This window comes from Nuphar pumila, chromosome 15 (assembly GCF_984573655.1).
Source record: "Nuphar pumila chromosome 15, dmNupPumi1.hap1.1, whole genome shotgun sequence".
NCBI lineage: Eukaryota > Viridiplantae > Streptophyta > Magnoliopsida > Nymphaeales > Nymphaeaceae > Nuphar > Nuphar pumila.
The window spans coordinates 40,008,310-40,026,068 of NC_143263.1; the positions used below are offsets into that span (position 1 = coordinate 40,008,310).

Below are 17,759 nucleotides of genomic sequence, written 5' to 3' on the forward strand. Positions count from 1 at the left end.
AGGAATAATCTGCCTTGGATTGCACAAAACCCATGAATTTGAGTTGATCAGTTAGTTTGGCAAACCAATTACGAGAAGATTGCTTTAAACCGTATATGGATTTGTTGAGTCGGCATACCATATTCTTCTCTTTTCGAGAAAAACCAGGAGGAAGTTGCATATATACTTCTTCTTTCAGATCTCCATGCAGAAATGCATTGTTGACGTCAATTTGGAATAAATGCCAGTTGTAAATTGTTGCCAATGCAAGTATACACCGTATCGTGGTGACTTTTGCGACTGGTGCAAAAGTTTCATTGTAGTCGATTCCCTCAGTCTGTGTGTAGCCCTTTGCCACTAGTCGTGCTTTATATCGTTCGATGGATCCGTCTGACTTGTACTTGATTTTGTAGACCCATTTGCACCCAATGGGTGTTTTTTTCTGAAGGCAAATGTGTGAGGGTCCAAGTGTGATTGTCTTCTAATGCTCGTACTTCAACGCTCATTGCTTCCTGCCACTTTGCATCTTGTATGGCTTGAAGAAAGGTTGTTGGTTCTTGATGTTTTACTAAGGCTACGAGGAAGTGCTTGTGAGTTGTGACATAATTGTCATTGCTGAGGTAGTTAATGAGGGGATAACGAGTACCTTTGGATTGTGCAATTCCTTCACTCAAGGCTTCTGAATGGAATGTTGGAAAGACCGAGAAACACTTGTAGTCTTTTAAATGCATGGGTATATGTCGAGTCCGCACAGAGCGCCTAGGATGCTCATTGTGAGGTGGTGGTTCTGGATTTGGTTCTTCGAGCGGTATGGACTGGAGTTGGATGAGATCATGTCTTGATTCAAGATGAGTGTTTTTTGGCTCTGACTCGTTTGGTTGATAGTTGGCTTGAGCGGATTCAGTGACAGGTGATGATCCTTGAACTTCATCCAAATTATGATCACCTATGGGAAGGGGTAAGACGGTGCATTCTTCATCATGGGATTTTGGTGTGTTTTGGAACGAAAAGTTTGCCTCATAAAATCTGACATCACGACTGGTGAAAAGGGTTTGATTTTCAATGTCATAAACCATATATGCAGCCTGCCCATACGGATATCCAACAAAAATACCTTTAATGGCACGAGTATCAAACTTGCTTTTCTTATGAATGTTGACAGCGTAGCATAGACATCCAAAAGTTCTGAGATGTTCATATTTAGGGTTCTTTTTGTGCATGATCTCATAAGAAGTTTTGTTCAAAATAGGATGCAACGGTAGTCTGTTCAAAATGTAGGCTACCGTTAAAACACTTTCCCCCCAAAATTGAGGAGGTAAGTTTGCTTGGAACATCAAAGCCCTAGCAATGTTGAGTAAATCCTTGTGTTTGCGCTCTACCACTCTATTTTGTTGGGGTGTGGCGACACAACTGTTTTAACGATCAATGCCTAAGTTATTTAGAGGTTCTTGAATTTCATGGGAAAAAAACTCAGATCCATTGTCGCTCCTTATACATTTTACACAAATTCCATATTGATTTTTCACTAATGCAAAAAAAAATTTTAGTAACCCATAAGTTTCAAATTTGTGTCTCATAAGGTAAGTCCATGTGCATCTTGAAAAATCATCGACTATAGTGAGGAAATAGTGAGCTCTTGATAAGGAAGCAACATGGTAACCTCCCCATATATCACAGTGGATTAATTCAAAGATTTCATGAGTGGATATAGAACTCGAATGAAAAGGCAAGCGAGATTGTTTGGCATAATGGCAAATTGCACAGTCATCAAAAATTTTATTGAATTAAAAATGAGTATTAAGCAGAGAACTTATTTTTGAGTAAGGAGCATGTTCAAGCTGATTGTGCCAAGTTCGGGAATCGATACCCATGCAAGATGTGGCATCAACACATGCATTATCCAGCACATACAAGCCGTTTGAGAGTCTACATGTTCCAATCATAGTCATCGAGTGAAGGTCCTGCATATTACAAATGGACTCGTTAAAAATGACTTTGCAATTTGAATCACGACATAATTTTGGGACGGAAATAAGATTAAAGGAAAATGTGGGGATGTGTAGGACGTCTTTAAGGATAAGATTTGGTTTCAGTGTCACGTCTCCAACATGAGTGACTTGAGAAATCGTTCCATTGGGAAGGCTCACGGGTGAACATTTTGCTATTTTCGGTAAATTTAGAGCTTCTAAAGAATTGGTTATGTGGTGTGTCACACCTGTGTCAATAATCAAGGTCAAATTGGTATATGAGGGGGTTTGATCTTTACCTGCGAGGTTTATTTTTGGCTCACCATTGGACTGATATTCTTTTGTCATGAACTCAGTAAATTTTTGAATGAGTTCGGGAGGAAAATATGGCTTGGATTCCATGCTGGATGCACTAGTAGCATTGGCTTTGATGTGTCATTATTGTTCATCAGAAGATCTACTTGGGTATCTTACGAGTTGGTAACACTTTGCCTTAATATGTCCTACTTTTCCACAGTGATCGCATCTCATCCGGCTTTTGTTTCTTCCTCTAATTGAAAACTCTTTTTCTTGATCATGTCTTTGTAAAGCAACCGCAGCAATGGATTCTGAACCAACCGGTATAGCATTGATTTCCCTTTGTCTTTCTTCTTGAATAATGAGATTGTATGCTTTCGAGACAGTAGGAATTGGGTCCATTAGAAGAATTTGACTCTGTATACCATTGTAACTTTCGGTTAAACCCATCAAGAATTGAATCAGCTGATCCCTTTGCTGTAATTCGAAAACAGCTCTTATTCTCCCACAGGAACATTGTGGAAGAGTGACGTATGATGCAAGTTCATCCCACAATCCCTTCAACTTTGTGAAGTATGCTGCCACGGACGATTGCATCTGCTTGCAGCTTATAATATGCTGCTGGATTTGATATATATGAGGGGCATTAGTCTGATAAAAACATTGCTTTAGTTCAGACCATACCTCAGCCGCGGATTCTGCATATAAAACTGTAGAGGGCAGATCTTTGTGGAGGGCGTTTAGTATCCACGACTACACCATATTATCGCATCTCGTCCATGACGCAACGAGGGATGGTGGCTCAAATGGCTTCGGAATAGTCTCATCTATGAATCTTATCTTATTCTTTGCAGTGAGCGCCATGGTCATGGCACGACACCAAGTGACATAGTTGTCGTCGTTCAATGGTTGTGAGACCAGTGTGGTGCCCGGACTATCGGAATGATGTACGTAGAATGGATTGTCCACATCCATATTTGAGATGGTCGTCTCCTTGGCAACGACTTCAGATATCATCTCAGCCATCCTGATTCAGTATGGCTCTGATACCATGTTAAAGTCTAAGAGGATCAATACTGAACCAAGATGATGAAAAACGGTGGTTTGTCTTACCACCCTAAACCATTCATTCGATCTTTATATTTACATTCTGATTATTGTCTACATATGGTATTGTTACAGGATTTATTTACATAAGGTAACGTTACAACAACCATATCTCATTCAGTGTTGTGAATCCGAATGAAAAGGGAAATAATAGGAAAGGTAGGTCTTGGTTATCCGGATGATGGATTGGAACATTCAAATTCAAATCTTAGATTTGAATTTGAATCGTATAATTGATTTACCTTAGCCGAACTTTCCATTTTAACATAGATCATATCTATACAGTCAGAATTTAAAAATAAAATAAAATAAGCTTGAAACCCCATTTAACATGCTTGCATCACTCCAAAATACTGACATTTTGAAGTTGCATCTTACTTTTCCCATGTCACTTCAAACTCTTATGTTTGTTCTTGACATGTACACACGGTGTTGCCAGTTGAGATTTACATATTGCTTACATTTTGCAGCGACGATTACAAAAATCAGTGCAAAATGAAAGTGGTAAAATATGGGTTGTATCATTCAAACTTTTTTCAGGATTTTTCTTGGAAGTCTTAAGAAAGGAACAATCAATAGGTTTTCTGTAATGTGAATAATTGTCATTTATCATCACATTTGGAAGTATTTCATGTTAAATGTGAGCGCAAAATTTATATATATCTTCTAAAATCATAAAACAAATACAATCTTTTTTTTAAGTTTAGCTGTACTTTCAAGTTGGCGAATAGACCTCAGGCCAGCCAATGTGCATCAGTGACCGGTTTTTTTCATTGGATTATCCAAGAAAGGAAAAAAAAGAGACTGCCTCAACAATGTTGGATCCTAATCATAACCAATCCTTCGTGGTTTTTTTTTTTTTTACAAATATACCATTGGGTTTTGAACCTGCAAGTCCCAACACAAGGTGACACTTGCACTAGCTGCTACTACAAGTTATACTCCGCTGCGGTATTAACTTAACGGTCAACCTGTTTTCCAATTTTCTTGGATCGTTGTGGCCATTGGATGGCAGATCCGACGGCGGAGATTCACCAGAGCAACCACAACCGGCTTGGCCTTTGTCGCGCCTAATCCGGAAGCAGATGAGGTTATGCTGAACATGAGCTTTTTTGCTCATGCCAACATCGTGGCCGTCTGTTTGCATTTTGGATGAATGCCACGTAGCATATAACTGTTCCGTTGACTTTTTAAATTTTCAAAATATAAGGTAGGGCGATACACTCATCGTGTCAAACCAACGTGGCATACTAGGTCGGAACCCACGTGTAATAATGATTTTCCCGTTTTTAAATGGCATGCCACGTATGCATGTGGGCCACACCGGCCCTTGGTTAAATATCCCGTTTTGCTTTGCGGTTTTTCTTGTGCTAATCCAATCTCTCTCTCTCTCTCTCTCTCTCTCTCTCTCTCTCTATATATATATATATATATATATATATATATATATATATATATATATATATATATATATATATATATATCAATTTCCCTGAGAATTGGCCAAAAGGCAGGCATGAGCAACAGAGAGGAAGAAGGCATAAGAAAAGGTTGGATGCCGGCGCCTAGAGGGTTCGTGGCCGTGCTGAGATCGTCGTTCAAGGAGACGTTCTTTGCCGACGATCCTTTCCGGCAACTCGAGGGCCGGACGATCTGCCGGAAAGCGACGTTGGTGCTGCGCTACTTCCTGCCCATATTGGAGTGGGGTCCGAGATATAATATGGGGATGTTGAAGGCAGACCTTGTGTCCGGGATAACCATAACAAGCCTCGCCATCCCACAGGGCATCAGCTACGCTAAGTTGGCCAGTGTACCGTCGGTGGTTGGTCTCTGTGAGTTTTTTTTTTCTTGGTGCTCTCTCTCTCTCTCTCTCTCTCTCTCTCTCTCTCTCTCTCTCTCTCTCTCTCTCGCTCGTGTGTGTGGGTGCAAAATCGGAATGTTTGAATGACTATATTAAAACCATAATTACAAATTAATATCCGCCCTTTTTGAAAACCTTGTGGTTTTATTGCAAGATTTTTAAAATATTTGATATAATTAAAAAAACACTTTATTCCCAAAACCTCACCTATTTTTAAAACAATCATTTTTTACCTCAATGTTATTATTTTTTAACCCAATATTTATATTTTTTTACAATTTTTTTAATTTTTTTAATGTTTTATATTTCATATATTCTCTTATACACTTTTAAAATTTAAATATACCAATATCTTCCTGAGAAAACAATTTTTAAAATTCATTGTTAAGTTTTTCTTTGCCGAGAAAAATAATCCCGATATAACGAGATTTGTGACCAATTAACACTCTCTCTCTCTCTCTCTCTCTCTCTCTCTCTCTCTCTCTCTCTCTCTCTCTCTCTCTCTCTCTCGCATGTTACACCAATTAATAAGCACCCTTCTTGTGCAGATTCGAGTTTTGTACCACCTCTCATTTATGCAATGTTGGGCAGCTCCAAAAACGTGGCCGTTGGGACGGTGGCCGCAGCTTCTCTCCTCATGTCCTCCATAATAGGGCAGGTGGCCTCACCCACAAAAGAGCCAACCCTCTATCTCAACTTGATCTTCACCTCCACACTAATTTCTGGCATTCTCCAAGCCACATTGGGCTTCTTTAGGTAAGACTTTCATTACTCAAAAGTAAGGGTGGGCAACGGGTCACGCACCCTATGGCCATGGACTGCTCAGTCTGGTTGGGTCGGCCCCAATTGGGCCTCGGCCTATAGATCTGTTTTCGGCACAGTTTTGAGTGTGTGTGTGTGTGTGTGTGTGTGTGTGTGTGTGTGTGTGTGTGTCCATGGGCTGGTCCGGCCCATCAAATTGACGCTCCAAGTTGACCAGGTCTGGCCTGTTGCCAAGTCCCTCCTTCGGGAAAAGCTGATTTACATCCAACTAATTAGTTGCAAACACTCTAGTGAGCCCACAAACTCTCGATCATAGTCACAAATCCCATTATCGCCATTTTTTCAACAAAGAAAAATCTTGCAATAAAAGAAAAAGTTTTTTGTTTTTTTTAAATACAAGTATATTTAGTTTAGAAAATACAAAAAGAATTCATGAAAATATGAGTAGTAGTGAAAATAAAAAAATCTAAATATCACATTATTAGCATGATCATAATATCGCGATGTAAACATGATATTTTACAAAATGGCGATATTTGAAAATATCATTTTCTTCTGGGATTATACCAGGTTTTAGCAATCTCTATTTGAAAATATTGTGTTTTCCCGGGATTATATCAGTTGTTAGCAATCTCATGATAAAATCAGGAGATTTTTTCATAAAATGGCCGATGTTTGTGACTATGATCTCGATCATTAATTCAGCACCTAGAAGGTTTTCATGGTTGAATCTGGATTTGGTCCTTGTTGAGCTTGATCCATACCTAATCAGAATATCGGTCCACCAGATCCATCTGGATTGAAGTATCTTGATCTGGTCCAGGTTGAAACTCCGGCCAGGCCCCCCAGTTCTGGTATAAAAATTCGCAAACCATACCTGGATCCATATATGAATTGAACTTTTCTGGTCCAACCCGTATTTTAATAGTGCCTTTTTATTTATCACCAAACCCTGACCCTATACGGTTTGGTACGGGTCCAGGTCAAACCCAACCCATTGACACCCCTTACCCCACCAGAAATCACTAATTTTTGAGTAATGAATGCAATGTCTTTACACATTGATTGCTGCCAAACTCATTATCTTGGTCAGCTGGCTTAGTTTCCGTTGACTTCACTCTTTTCGTAGGCTTGGGATACTGGTAGACTTTCTTTCCCATGCAACGATCGTTGGATTCATGGGGGGGACGGCCACGATCATCATTCTTCAGCAGCTCAAAGGCATGCTTGGATTGACCAAGTTTACTCGTAAAACTGATATGGTTTCAGTCATGCGGTCTGTTTTCTCTCAGACCGATGAGGTATTGTTTTCCCTTGGCTTGCCTTCAGTTAGTAAAACCTTTAAAGTTACCCTTACTTATCAGGGAGTAGGCCAAGCTTCGACTTTGGGGCAAGGGACACTCTCTGAGGGTTTCGAACTTGTGACATCTTGTTAATGTGGTGGCTTTCACAATTCGCTTTTACCAGGTGAACAATGCCCTTGTAGTTGGCGAGGCAGGATCGTGCCATCTGATGGCATACTTTTAGTGTGCCGCTGCACTTATCTTCCTTCATCTTGGAGATAGGGCCTGTCAATTGTGGGGCCGAAGCAAATGACTAAGGGCGATCAGCAGCACACTTCCATCGCATGGCACTAGATCTTTTTTCCTTGTGGGCACTGTGAAAAGATTAGGTGCATGATTGCGCAAATATTTGTGCATTAAAAACCTGATCTCCCTCCGTCTTGGGAACAGGCGATCAGGTGCTTACTGCACAAAATTTATGTCATGTGGTTGCACCGGATCCGGACCCGTGGGCACCTATCAACTGCTTTTATTTAGTCGAACATACCAAAACAATTTCTTGCCTTCGTTGATTGCTACATTTTCTAGACTTTTAGACTTCAGAATATATATATATATATATATATATATAGAGAGAGAGAGAGAGAGAGAAATGGGTTGGTGCTGAATTGATACGTGCTAAATGGTGTTTTCTGCTCTTTCCGTGTTTTTTTTTTAGCAATTCTGACCCCATAAATGTGTTGGGCATGATCGATTTATAAGAAATCCACACCTAGATCATGTGTTTTCGATGAAAAACTATATTTTGGGTCTCAAAAATTTTAGACGGTTGATTTTTTGAACCTTATATAAACCCACATGTCTCTGAATTGAACACTTCAAGCTGATATCCCTATAAAATCAAGTGCATAGATCACATTATCAGAATTTAAAAAATACGAAAAAAACATGAAAAACTGGCTTAGCACGTATCATTTCGCACCTACCCATTATATACTTTTATGATATTGGCAAATTCTGCCCATCCTTTAGTTTTATTTCTTTACAGTGGCGGAATATTGAAGTCTTTGAGGTGGACTGAAATTGTTTTATTTATTTTTACAAAGCTTTTCAAAAGCAATACTTGTGTAACATTATGTTGCGGCTTCCCCAAAGAGCACCCCCTAGTGTTTGAGGCCAACGGTGTTGCCAAAAGCACCGCCTTGACTAGGGGTGGCAAAACCTGACACGACCCCTCAACCCGCCTCTTAGGTGGGTTCGGGTTTGGAAAAAATGAACCCATTTAATAAACGGGTTGACCTGCCTAACCCCTTTATTAAACGGGTTGGGTTCGTGTTAGGGGTACGCCAACCCGCCAACCCGGCTGACCCATTTAATAAACAGGTTAGGCGGGTGGGTCAACCCGTCAACCCATCTGCCAACCTGCCAACCCGACCCGTCAACCCGTCCACCCGCCAACCTGACCCGTGAACCTGAGAACCCGTTTACCCGACCCAACCCATTTATTAAATGGGTTGACGGGTCGTGTTGGGTTACCCATTTACTAAACGGGTCGGGTTCGGGTTGAGGTATGCTGACCCGCCAAGCCATCGGGTCGACCCGCCAACCCGACACGATTGCCACCCCTAGCCTTGACAACAGAATATTCATGGCAACACTCCATCCCAACACCACATTTTGGAACATTAAAATTTAGCAAAACCATGTCTAGGCAACACAAGCAAACGGTGTTTTCTTCTCAACCCACCCCACCCCACCCCACCCCACCCAAATGGATCCTTAGATTAAGTTATTTATCTTCAACCTTTGATGGCAAACTTCATCTTCTTTTACACTCTTGTACACCTATGCCATCGAGAAAGATGTAGGAAAAGTCATGCAAAATGGAAAATCCTTTAGGATTTTTTGACCCTTCCAAAAGAGAAATTCTTTCATGGGGGTGGAGGAATATTTTCTATCAAGAGAAAAAAATATTTTTACACTTCCTACCACCCATCTCACCACCACCCTCCTCTTCTTCTCTCTCATTTTTTTCACATTTTTCCACTGTTTTTCCCATGCTATACAAACAAGCAAAAAAAATGAAAAACTTCTCATAACAAAAACTCTCATAGGCAAAATTTTCTTTTCCTATGTGAGTTTTTCTCTCTTTCAAACGTGCCCCAAGGGATAGGGCTGAGAAACAAGGAGAGTTGCTCATGTTATGCTCATAAGGAGGCTGTTCAAACTCATAAAATAGGCTTAACAAGCTGAATATGAACAATAGGTGCTCGGATTGTATAAGCTCCTTGGGTATTAAAAAATATATTTTATATGTAACTTTTTTAGTTTGACTTATTTCAGCTCTAAGTCAATGTATTTTTTCTATAAACAAGTCAGATCGAACTCTGCTCGTTTAACTCAGACTCATTATGAGCTTTAACCCGGCATGACTTGCCACAAGAATGACCCAATCTTGAACACTTCAGACTCCTGGTTCAGCTTGTTTACCAGCCCTACTTAGGGGGCGTTTCATAGCTGTGTGGGGCCTGTTATCAAACAGGAAAGTTTTAGTTTGGCAGGAAGTTTTTCTTTCCATTTTTTGAGGAAAATAAGTCGTTGTTGGATAACCCACAAAAGCCCCCAGGGTGTGTTTAACAACCTGGACAAAAGCTGCCTAACAGCTGTTTTCCAGTACAAAAGAAGCCTGGACAGTTTTGTCCCCGGACCGGTGTGGTAACCAAATGCGCGACAAGCCACGGTGCTGCTTTGTCTTTGAGCAGGTTTTGTCCTTCGTTTCAAGCACGCCCTTAGCGATCATTTTGTGTAGATATGAACTAATTTTACACTTTACGGCTTGCAGTGGAGATGGGAGTGTGGGGTGCTCGGAGTCGTATTCCTTTTCTTCCTTCTTACGGCACGCTATATAGTAATGATCTAACCAGAACCATCTTTCTTTGTTTATTTTTTCCATGTTTAAGTATTAATCATATATATTGAGATTAGCCGACTAAATTAATAATATATTGTCATATTCCCATGAAGTGTGCATGATTATGAGGTTCATGTAATCATAAATTCAGGTACAAGATTTGTGCATTATATTCAATTCAGGAGTCATGAAATGAAGGGAGGATCAGGTGCAATCACATTGCACATTTTCTATGTGCTGCTGCACCTGATCAACCCTATCAGCTGTGGGGCCCAACAGCAAATGGTGGGTGATCAGGACCGCAATCGGGTCGGGTTGGCGAGTTGGAGCGTCGACCCGGCGGGTTGGCGAGTCAGCATACCTCAACTCGAACCCGAGGCGTTTATTAAACGGATAACCCGACACGACCCACCAACCCGTTTAATAAACGGGTTGGGTCAGGTAAACGGGTTCGCGGCTTAGCGGTTGGGTTGGCGGGCGGGTCGGGTAAACGGGTTGGCGGGCGGGTTGGCAGGTCGGGTTTGGGTAAATGGGTTGACCCGCCTGCCTAATCCGTTTATTAAACGGGTCAGCCGGGTTGGCGGGTTGGCATACCCCTAACACGAACCCGACCCATTTAATAAACAGGTTAGGCGGGTCAACCCGTTTATTAAATGGGTTAGTTTAAGCCAAACCCCCGAACCCGCCTAAGAGGCGGGTTGGCGGGTCGTGTCAGGTTTTGCCACCCCTAGATCAGGTGCAGCAGCAGCACACCAATAGTGTGCAATCACATTGCACCTGTTCTTCCTTCCTGATAGCACCTCACGGCCTGTAACAGGACGTCCAGACCATAATAGTGGTTTGTCCCATGAGAGAGAGAGAGAGAGAGAGAGAGAGCCAATCTACTTTTCGGCATGCAGCATGGTAGTGGGCAAATTTCTCAATCTATTTTTTCTTTGATAATCCTTTGCATTGATGTCTTTCAAAAATGGCTACAGAGTAAGAGGAGACCGCGGCTGTTTTGGATTTCAGCCATCTCTCCATTGCTGTCTGTGATACTAGGAAGCATTCTAGTGTATCTTACTCATGCTGAGAACCATGGAGTTCCAATTGTAAGATTATCTCTTTTCACTTCATGCTTTTTCCTTCTGAAAATTAAAGATAAAAAAAGAATTGTATCATCATATTTAATAATTATAGTAATGAATAGGACATCAAAACAACTGCAAAGTTACTTTTTGAAGAAATGTTTGAATGGCAAAACATGATAAAAATTGCATTGGACAAGCTGCTCATTGATAATGGGCCTTGGATAGTTCACTAAGCAGATCTGTGATGGTAACACCTTACTAACCGCCTAACTAGTACAATTTTTACTTGCATTTGTCATTAGAAAGAATGGTTTTTGCACTTGTGCTGCATATACAGATCATGAGCAATTTGTGAGTGGGAAAATGAGAACTTAATGCCAAGGCTAGTCAATCTAACCATTTGGTTGCATTCAATTGCTACATGAAATTAAATCAATTTGAACTTATGATGTTCCTTCTGCTAGTAAGAATTCAAAATGTTCATATCGCCCGACCCCAATTGTTTGGGATGAAGGCGTTGTTGTTGTTGTTGTTGTTGTAAGAATTCAAAATCTGAATATTTTTCCTTGATTTTAGATGTTCTTGTCATGCCTTATTTGGATTAATTGACAAAAATACAAACTTCCCCACATAGTCTAAAGGAAGGCTTCACTAAAACAAAAAAGGCCAAATTTCTCCATATTTCCCTTTCACCAAGATGCATAAAAGCACCATCTTCATACCCTTTATTTAAAATGAATCAAGATTTGGATTTGAATGTGTGGGAGTTCATGGCTGATATATATGCTCAACTAGCTTCCACATCCCAATAGCTAAGAGTTCTCTTTCCTCATGATTGTGGCTGCTATGTTCAAAATTCTCAATTACATGAAATAAAATGCCCAACTGGCTGACTCTATGCCCTATGCCTATGACTAGTGGAATATGGATCTTTGGTGTCCCACAAGGAACCATGTCCATGGAGTTTGAACTCTGTTAGTGTTCTTGACAAGAAGTGTTCTCTTTTTCTTGTAGTGATTTGATCAAGCAGGTTACTGTTTGCAGGTTGGCCAGTTGAAGAAAGGACTGAATCCCTTGTCAATAGCAGATTTAAATTTTCAATCGAAATACTTTGGTGCCACATTGCAAGCTGGGATAATAACAGGATTCCTGGCCCTAGCGGTTAGAAACTTAGCCTCTTATTCATTCATTGTTTGTGTGGTGCTTTTGGAAAGGAGAATTTTTTTTCTTGAATCTCAATTAGGACTTAAAAGAGCGCTTTTTCCTTGTGGATTGGAAGACTTTTCTGGTCCGAGTCAAGTTTGGATCTAAATTATTGCTTTTATTGCAAGACCAAGGTCATGGTGTAGGTTCAGTCCAAGGACTAAGTCTGATGAAAAAAAATGCATATATTGATGTTGGATTTCTTAGCTGAATGGAGAAATCGACTAATATTTTGTGGTACATCATAGCCATTGACAACCATACTAGTTATAATCATACTGGTATTCATGCATCCTGACTGTTTTTCTTGTAATACAGGAAGGTATTGCTGTTGGAAGAAGCCTTGCCATATTTAAACACGAACAAATTGATGGAAACAAGGAAATGATAGCGTTTGGGATGATGAATATTGTTGGCTCTTGGACCTCTTGCTACTTGACAACAGGCACATCTCTCTCTCTCTCTCTCTCTCTCTCTCTCTCTCTCTCTCTCTCTCTCTCTCTCTCTCTCTCTCTCTCTCTCTCTCTGTGTGTGTGTGTGTGTATGAAATGAACTAATAAGTGGCATAACCAAACACTATAAGCACGAAGTTGACCAAGGACTATGGGTGTGTCTGTGTTTGTATGCTCATGTTTGCATTTAGTTGATCTGAGAACCACAGCTAAAATATGAGCAACTTGACCACAGCCATGGTTAAGTTTGGGCTAGGATTGACTTGAATGTATCAGACCATGTCATCAAGTTCCATGATGTCTAGTGGACACAGGACATTAAGCAAGGCCTTGCCTGATAAATTTCAGATTGAATTTCTCTTACTCAAGATGTGTTAATTCAAGTCTTCATAAATTTTTTTTTATTGCACATTCAAGTTCATGCTTGACTATTCTTACATCTGGTCCTTTCAAAATTTACAGGACCATTTTCGAAGTCGGCTGTGAACTACAATGCTGGTTGCAAGACAGCGGCTTCGAACATTGTCATGGCTATTGGAATGATGTTGACACTCCTGTTTCTGACCCCTCTATTCCAACACATTCCCCTGGTGGTCTTATCAGCAATCATAACATCTGCCATGCTCGGCCTGATCAATATAAAGGAAGCTTATCATCTCTTTCGTGTCGACAAGTTTGATTTCTGCATCTGCATCTCTGCGTTCATTGGTGTCATCTTTGCTAGCATGGATGTAGGCCTTATGATCTCGGTGAGACATCTGACTAGTCCCCAAGAAGATATATTAGCTGATTAAAAATGCTTGGTATGGAAGCATAGCCAATTTGGCACTTGATGCAATTAAGTCAGTTAGATGCACAAAAAGATTACGAGTGAATAGGTGCAGGGCCATTTCAGATCACTCAGCACAAGTCTATCATGGGCACACAATGCACAGTTTTGGTTAATTAAGATGTCCCCAGCTAACGCTCAAGTTGAGGGAGTTTTGAGGCATCTATTGTTTGCCAACCTGAATCATTAACTCTGTTGTGGGAGGTGTACTTAGGACCTATACAGTGTCAAGATCCCTTAAGAGATTTCAGGCCATTTATCATGGAAAAAAGAGTAGTCAAGCAATTTGGATATCTACTAGGAGTCTTGAGGTGAGTTACTGGGTTTTACCAAGTCTGGACTCCAACTGAGATTCGATTAGATTTTTATCAGATTTCGATCAGGTTGGTTGGGTCCGAGTCCTTTGATAGGCAAGTTTGGGGATAACTGTTGTTGGTTTGAACCCAAGACCCATCAGTTATGTAAGTGTGACCCAACCATCCAGCTATCTTATTCAATCCCATCCATGTTCGTTAAGGCAAGTTATATTGACCAGATCCAGATCAAGATGGATATGACTCACATTTAGCTGGTAAAACAAACCTTGATATTTAATCATGGCTGAATGCTGGACATTGACACACACATGCATATGTTCACACAAGCTTAGGTCCCTTATCTAGAGATTCTAGATCAGAAGTGAGATCAAACCAAGGTTTTCAGGTAGGGACATGGAAACAAGAAACGTATGGGAAACAGAAACGGGAAACGAGACTTTCTAAAATTCATGTGAAACGGGAAACATGTTTATATATATATATATATATATATATATATATATATATATATATATATATATATATATATATATATATATATATATATATATATATATATTGTGTGTGTGTGTGTGGAGCAAAAGTGAAAATGTCGACAATGCGGACGAAGAATATTATAAGGATTAATAAAAAAAGTGAAAATTTTATAAAATATATGATTACATTGATTACAACTAAAATAAGTAATTACAATTTTGAATAACACACATATCTCAACATTTCATTAAAAAAATTTATTTAAGAAAAACTTGCAAAAAATGTACGGAAACATGTTTTCCAAATAAGGGAAACAAGTTTCTCATATAATCTAAGTAGGTTTCCCATGTGATGTGAAATGGGTTTCTCACTGGATGTGAAATGGGTTTCCCATATTTTTTTAGAAGTTTCCTACAAGTTTCAGAAATGCATGGTGTCGGGTTTCGAAAACGAGTTTCCCACATGTAAGTGGAGTTTCCGGTACCAGATCAAACCATCAGCAGCACCCATTTGCACTTGGACTCTATTATAACTGTAACTCAGTATAAGACCTCTCAAGCGGGCAATGGATCCAGCTCAGCTCCATGATGGACTCAGTCATTACTAGTAGTGCTTTATGTCATGCAGCATTGATACATGCACTCAAAAGCATAGTAGGAATAGCATGATGCACAGCATTGGTGAGAATGCTGGCGATAACTGCAGGCTTAACATCCCTATGATGGGCCCAGATTGAGCTTTATTTAGAAGTAGAATTAGAAGCTTTTGCCATTGTGTAAGTAATTTCTTGTGCTTATATCTTGATCTTGCAGGTTGGGATCTCTATTGTGAAAGCTCTTCTCTATGTTGCTAGGCCAGATACCACGTTACTGGGCCGTGTACCTGACACTATGAGTTACACTGATATTGAGCAATACCCTCATGCAACTAGGATTCCTGGCATCCTAATTCTTCAGTTGGGCTCACCTGTTTACTTTGCAAATGCTGGATACCTAAAGGAACGGTAAGCAAAGGAGCAAAGGAGCAAAGCAAGAGCTAGTAATCATCATTTAACTATTGCAGTAATTACTGTAATTATACATGCATGCATACATACATACATAGGTACATGTATATATAAGTTCTATCTATCTATCTATCTATCTATCTATCTATCTATATATATATATATATATATATATATATATATATATATATATTTGGTTGAACATTCTCTGTGGGCTATGACAACCACAGGAACCTAAAAGGATTCATTTCTGGTATGGCTTGGTTCAACATTGATCGGTCCCAAACAGGCTTCTTTCTTTGTTCTTTAGAAATTTTACAATAGGTTGGATCTGCACTTCTTTATTTGGTTGGATGCACTCTTTCTGTGCTTAAGGTCTTACACAATCTGGACCAACCAAATAACTTGCTAGTCGACATACTAGGCAGGTCTTGGGCGCGGTATTGCTATCTCATGGTCTGACCTATTAACAGCCTTTAGTTGTTAGTTACTTGTTTTATAGCTGTGGGACATCAAAACCCTGATTTACCAATTCGTATACTTTTTAAAGTGTACTTTATTCTTTTTCTGCATCTAAGTTGATCTCATGACTCCAAATTTAAACGTTAATCTTCTTTTATCCATTTCTAACTGTTTAGCTTTTACTGTGTGCAGGATATGGAGGTGGATAACTGAAGAAGATGAATATATTGCAACTCATAATGGAAGTGAATTAAGTTATTTAATACTTAATATCACTGGTAAATATCGAGAATTCTAGTTAATATGCATCGAGATTTTTTCCAAATGCAAGCCTATAAACCTTTAAACATTGTAATTAACAATGCTGTGGTGGAAATTTTGAGCAACAGTTCTCATAGTTTCCTAATCAAATTATTGTATGATCTAAACTTCCTGAAATATATGCTCCATAATAAGGCAGACTTCTAATTACTTGATTCTAATTTTGAATTTAAATTCTTTAAAATCCTTCAATGTGTTTCATTTGGGTGTCCTGTGAAACATGAACAAGTTCGTGAACCCCAGTGACTCTAGTGCTAAGCCATATTGTAGTTCATGGACTCGTCGAAATACAACTGATGCCAAATGCATCCTTGGTAGTTATAGATCTTGCATCTATATGTATATTTTTCTCCTGTTTCCATTTATGAGTTAAAAGATATTGTAGAGGGGTCTAGATTAACCAATTCCATCCTGCAGGATTAACCAGCATTGATACCAGTGGAATTAATATGCTAGAAGATTTGAAGAAATCACTAGACAGAAGGGGAATCAAGGTAAAGTTCAAAGTGCAAGGGTGCATTTTTAACATCATATAGTATCCAAAATCCGTTGTCTTATACTATTTCTATTAGCAGTAGAAGATTTATAGTTCATGAACTTGGTTATGCTTTCTGGGATATCAAATGCATATGAGGATATGACAATTTATCCTTTGTATCTTACTGCATGAGCAAAACATTAACTGCTTTAGTGAATCACTTTGCAGTTGGCACTGACCATCGCGGGAAGGGAGGTTATGGAGAAGCTGTCATTATCCAATTTCACTGAATTTGTTGGGCTTGACTGGATTTTCCTAACACTGGCTGATGCAGTATCAGAATGTCAGTTCATGCTGCAAAATACAAAGCAAAGGAAAACACCTGAGGGCCATGACTATGTTGACATCGAAGGCATTGGTCACAGAGACAACCCATGAGTCCAAAGAATAGGACCATGCAAACAATCACCTTTTGTTATATATATATGAAATTTTCTGAAATGATCATAGGGTTCCACAAAGATAGTGAACTTGCATGGTGAAGCCATGCCGCTTGTACATAATTGTTTTTAGCATGCAAAAATGCATAGTGGGCCCCAAAATAGTGTCTGCTTGTATGGCTTACTTGGGTGATCACAAAAAGTTCATCAAATAGTATGTGTGATGTGGGTACGAATAAGGACATCAATGCCAATTGAATAAAACATTTATGTCAACAGTAATCCATCTTTAAAATGGCCATTACTTGAAAATCAAGTGATTCCTTTTATGATGTTTCTGTTATTGCTTGGCTATAAACAAAAAGCTTTTGGTTTGCCTGTTGCCAAAATGGATGATGAGTCATCTGGTGACACGGCTCGGGAGGACTCACCCACGCTCTCACCCTAGGCCTACCCTCACCCGGTTAAGTGCATGGGCGCCCACGGCCTTGGGCTGGTTTCTTTTGGGGTTTTCATCTTTTGGGTTGATTTAATTGG

General features: G+C 39.6%; 1 protein-coding gene across 1 annotated transcript; it reads left to right on the forward strand.

Moving 5' to 3' along the window:
* The first annotated feature begins 4,866 nt into the window (after nucleotides 1-4,866).
* On the forward strand, nucleotides 4,867-17,508 carry LOC149815201 (sulfate transporter 3.1-like). Its single transcript, XM_089990496.1, has 12 exons — nucleotides 4,867-5,182; nucleotides 5,760-5,967; nucleotides 7,103-7,274; nucleotides 10,099-10,164; nucleotides 11,145-11,258; nucleotides 12,282-12,398; nucleotides 12,759-12,885; nucleotides 13,355-13,641; nucleotides 15,328-15,518; nucleotides 16,176-16,261; nucleotides 16,722-16,798; nucleotides 17,011-17,508. The coding sequence occupies exons 1-12, from the start codon at nucleotides 4,867-4,869 to the stop codon at nucleotides 17,218-17,220; spliced, it is 1,971 nt and encodes a 656-aa protein (XP_089846622.1). The 3' UTR covers nucleotides 17,221-17,508.
* The last annotated feature ends 251 nt before the right edge of the window (nucleotides 17,509-17,759 follow it).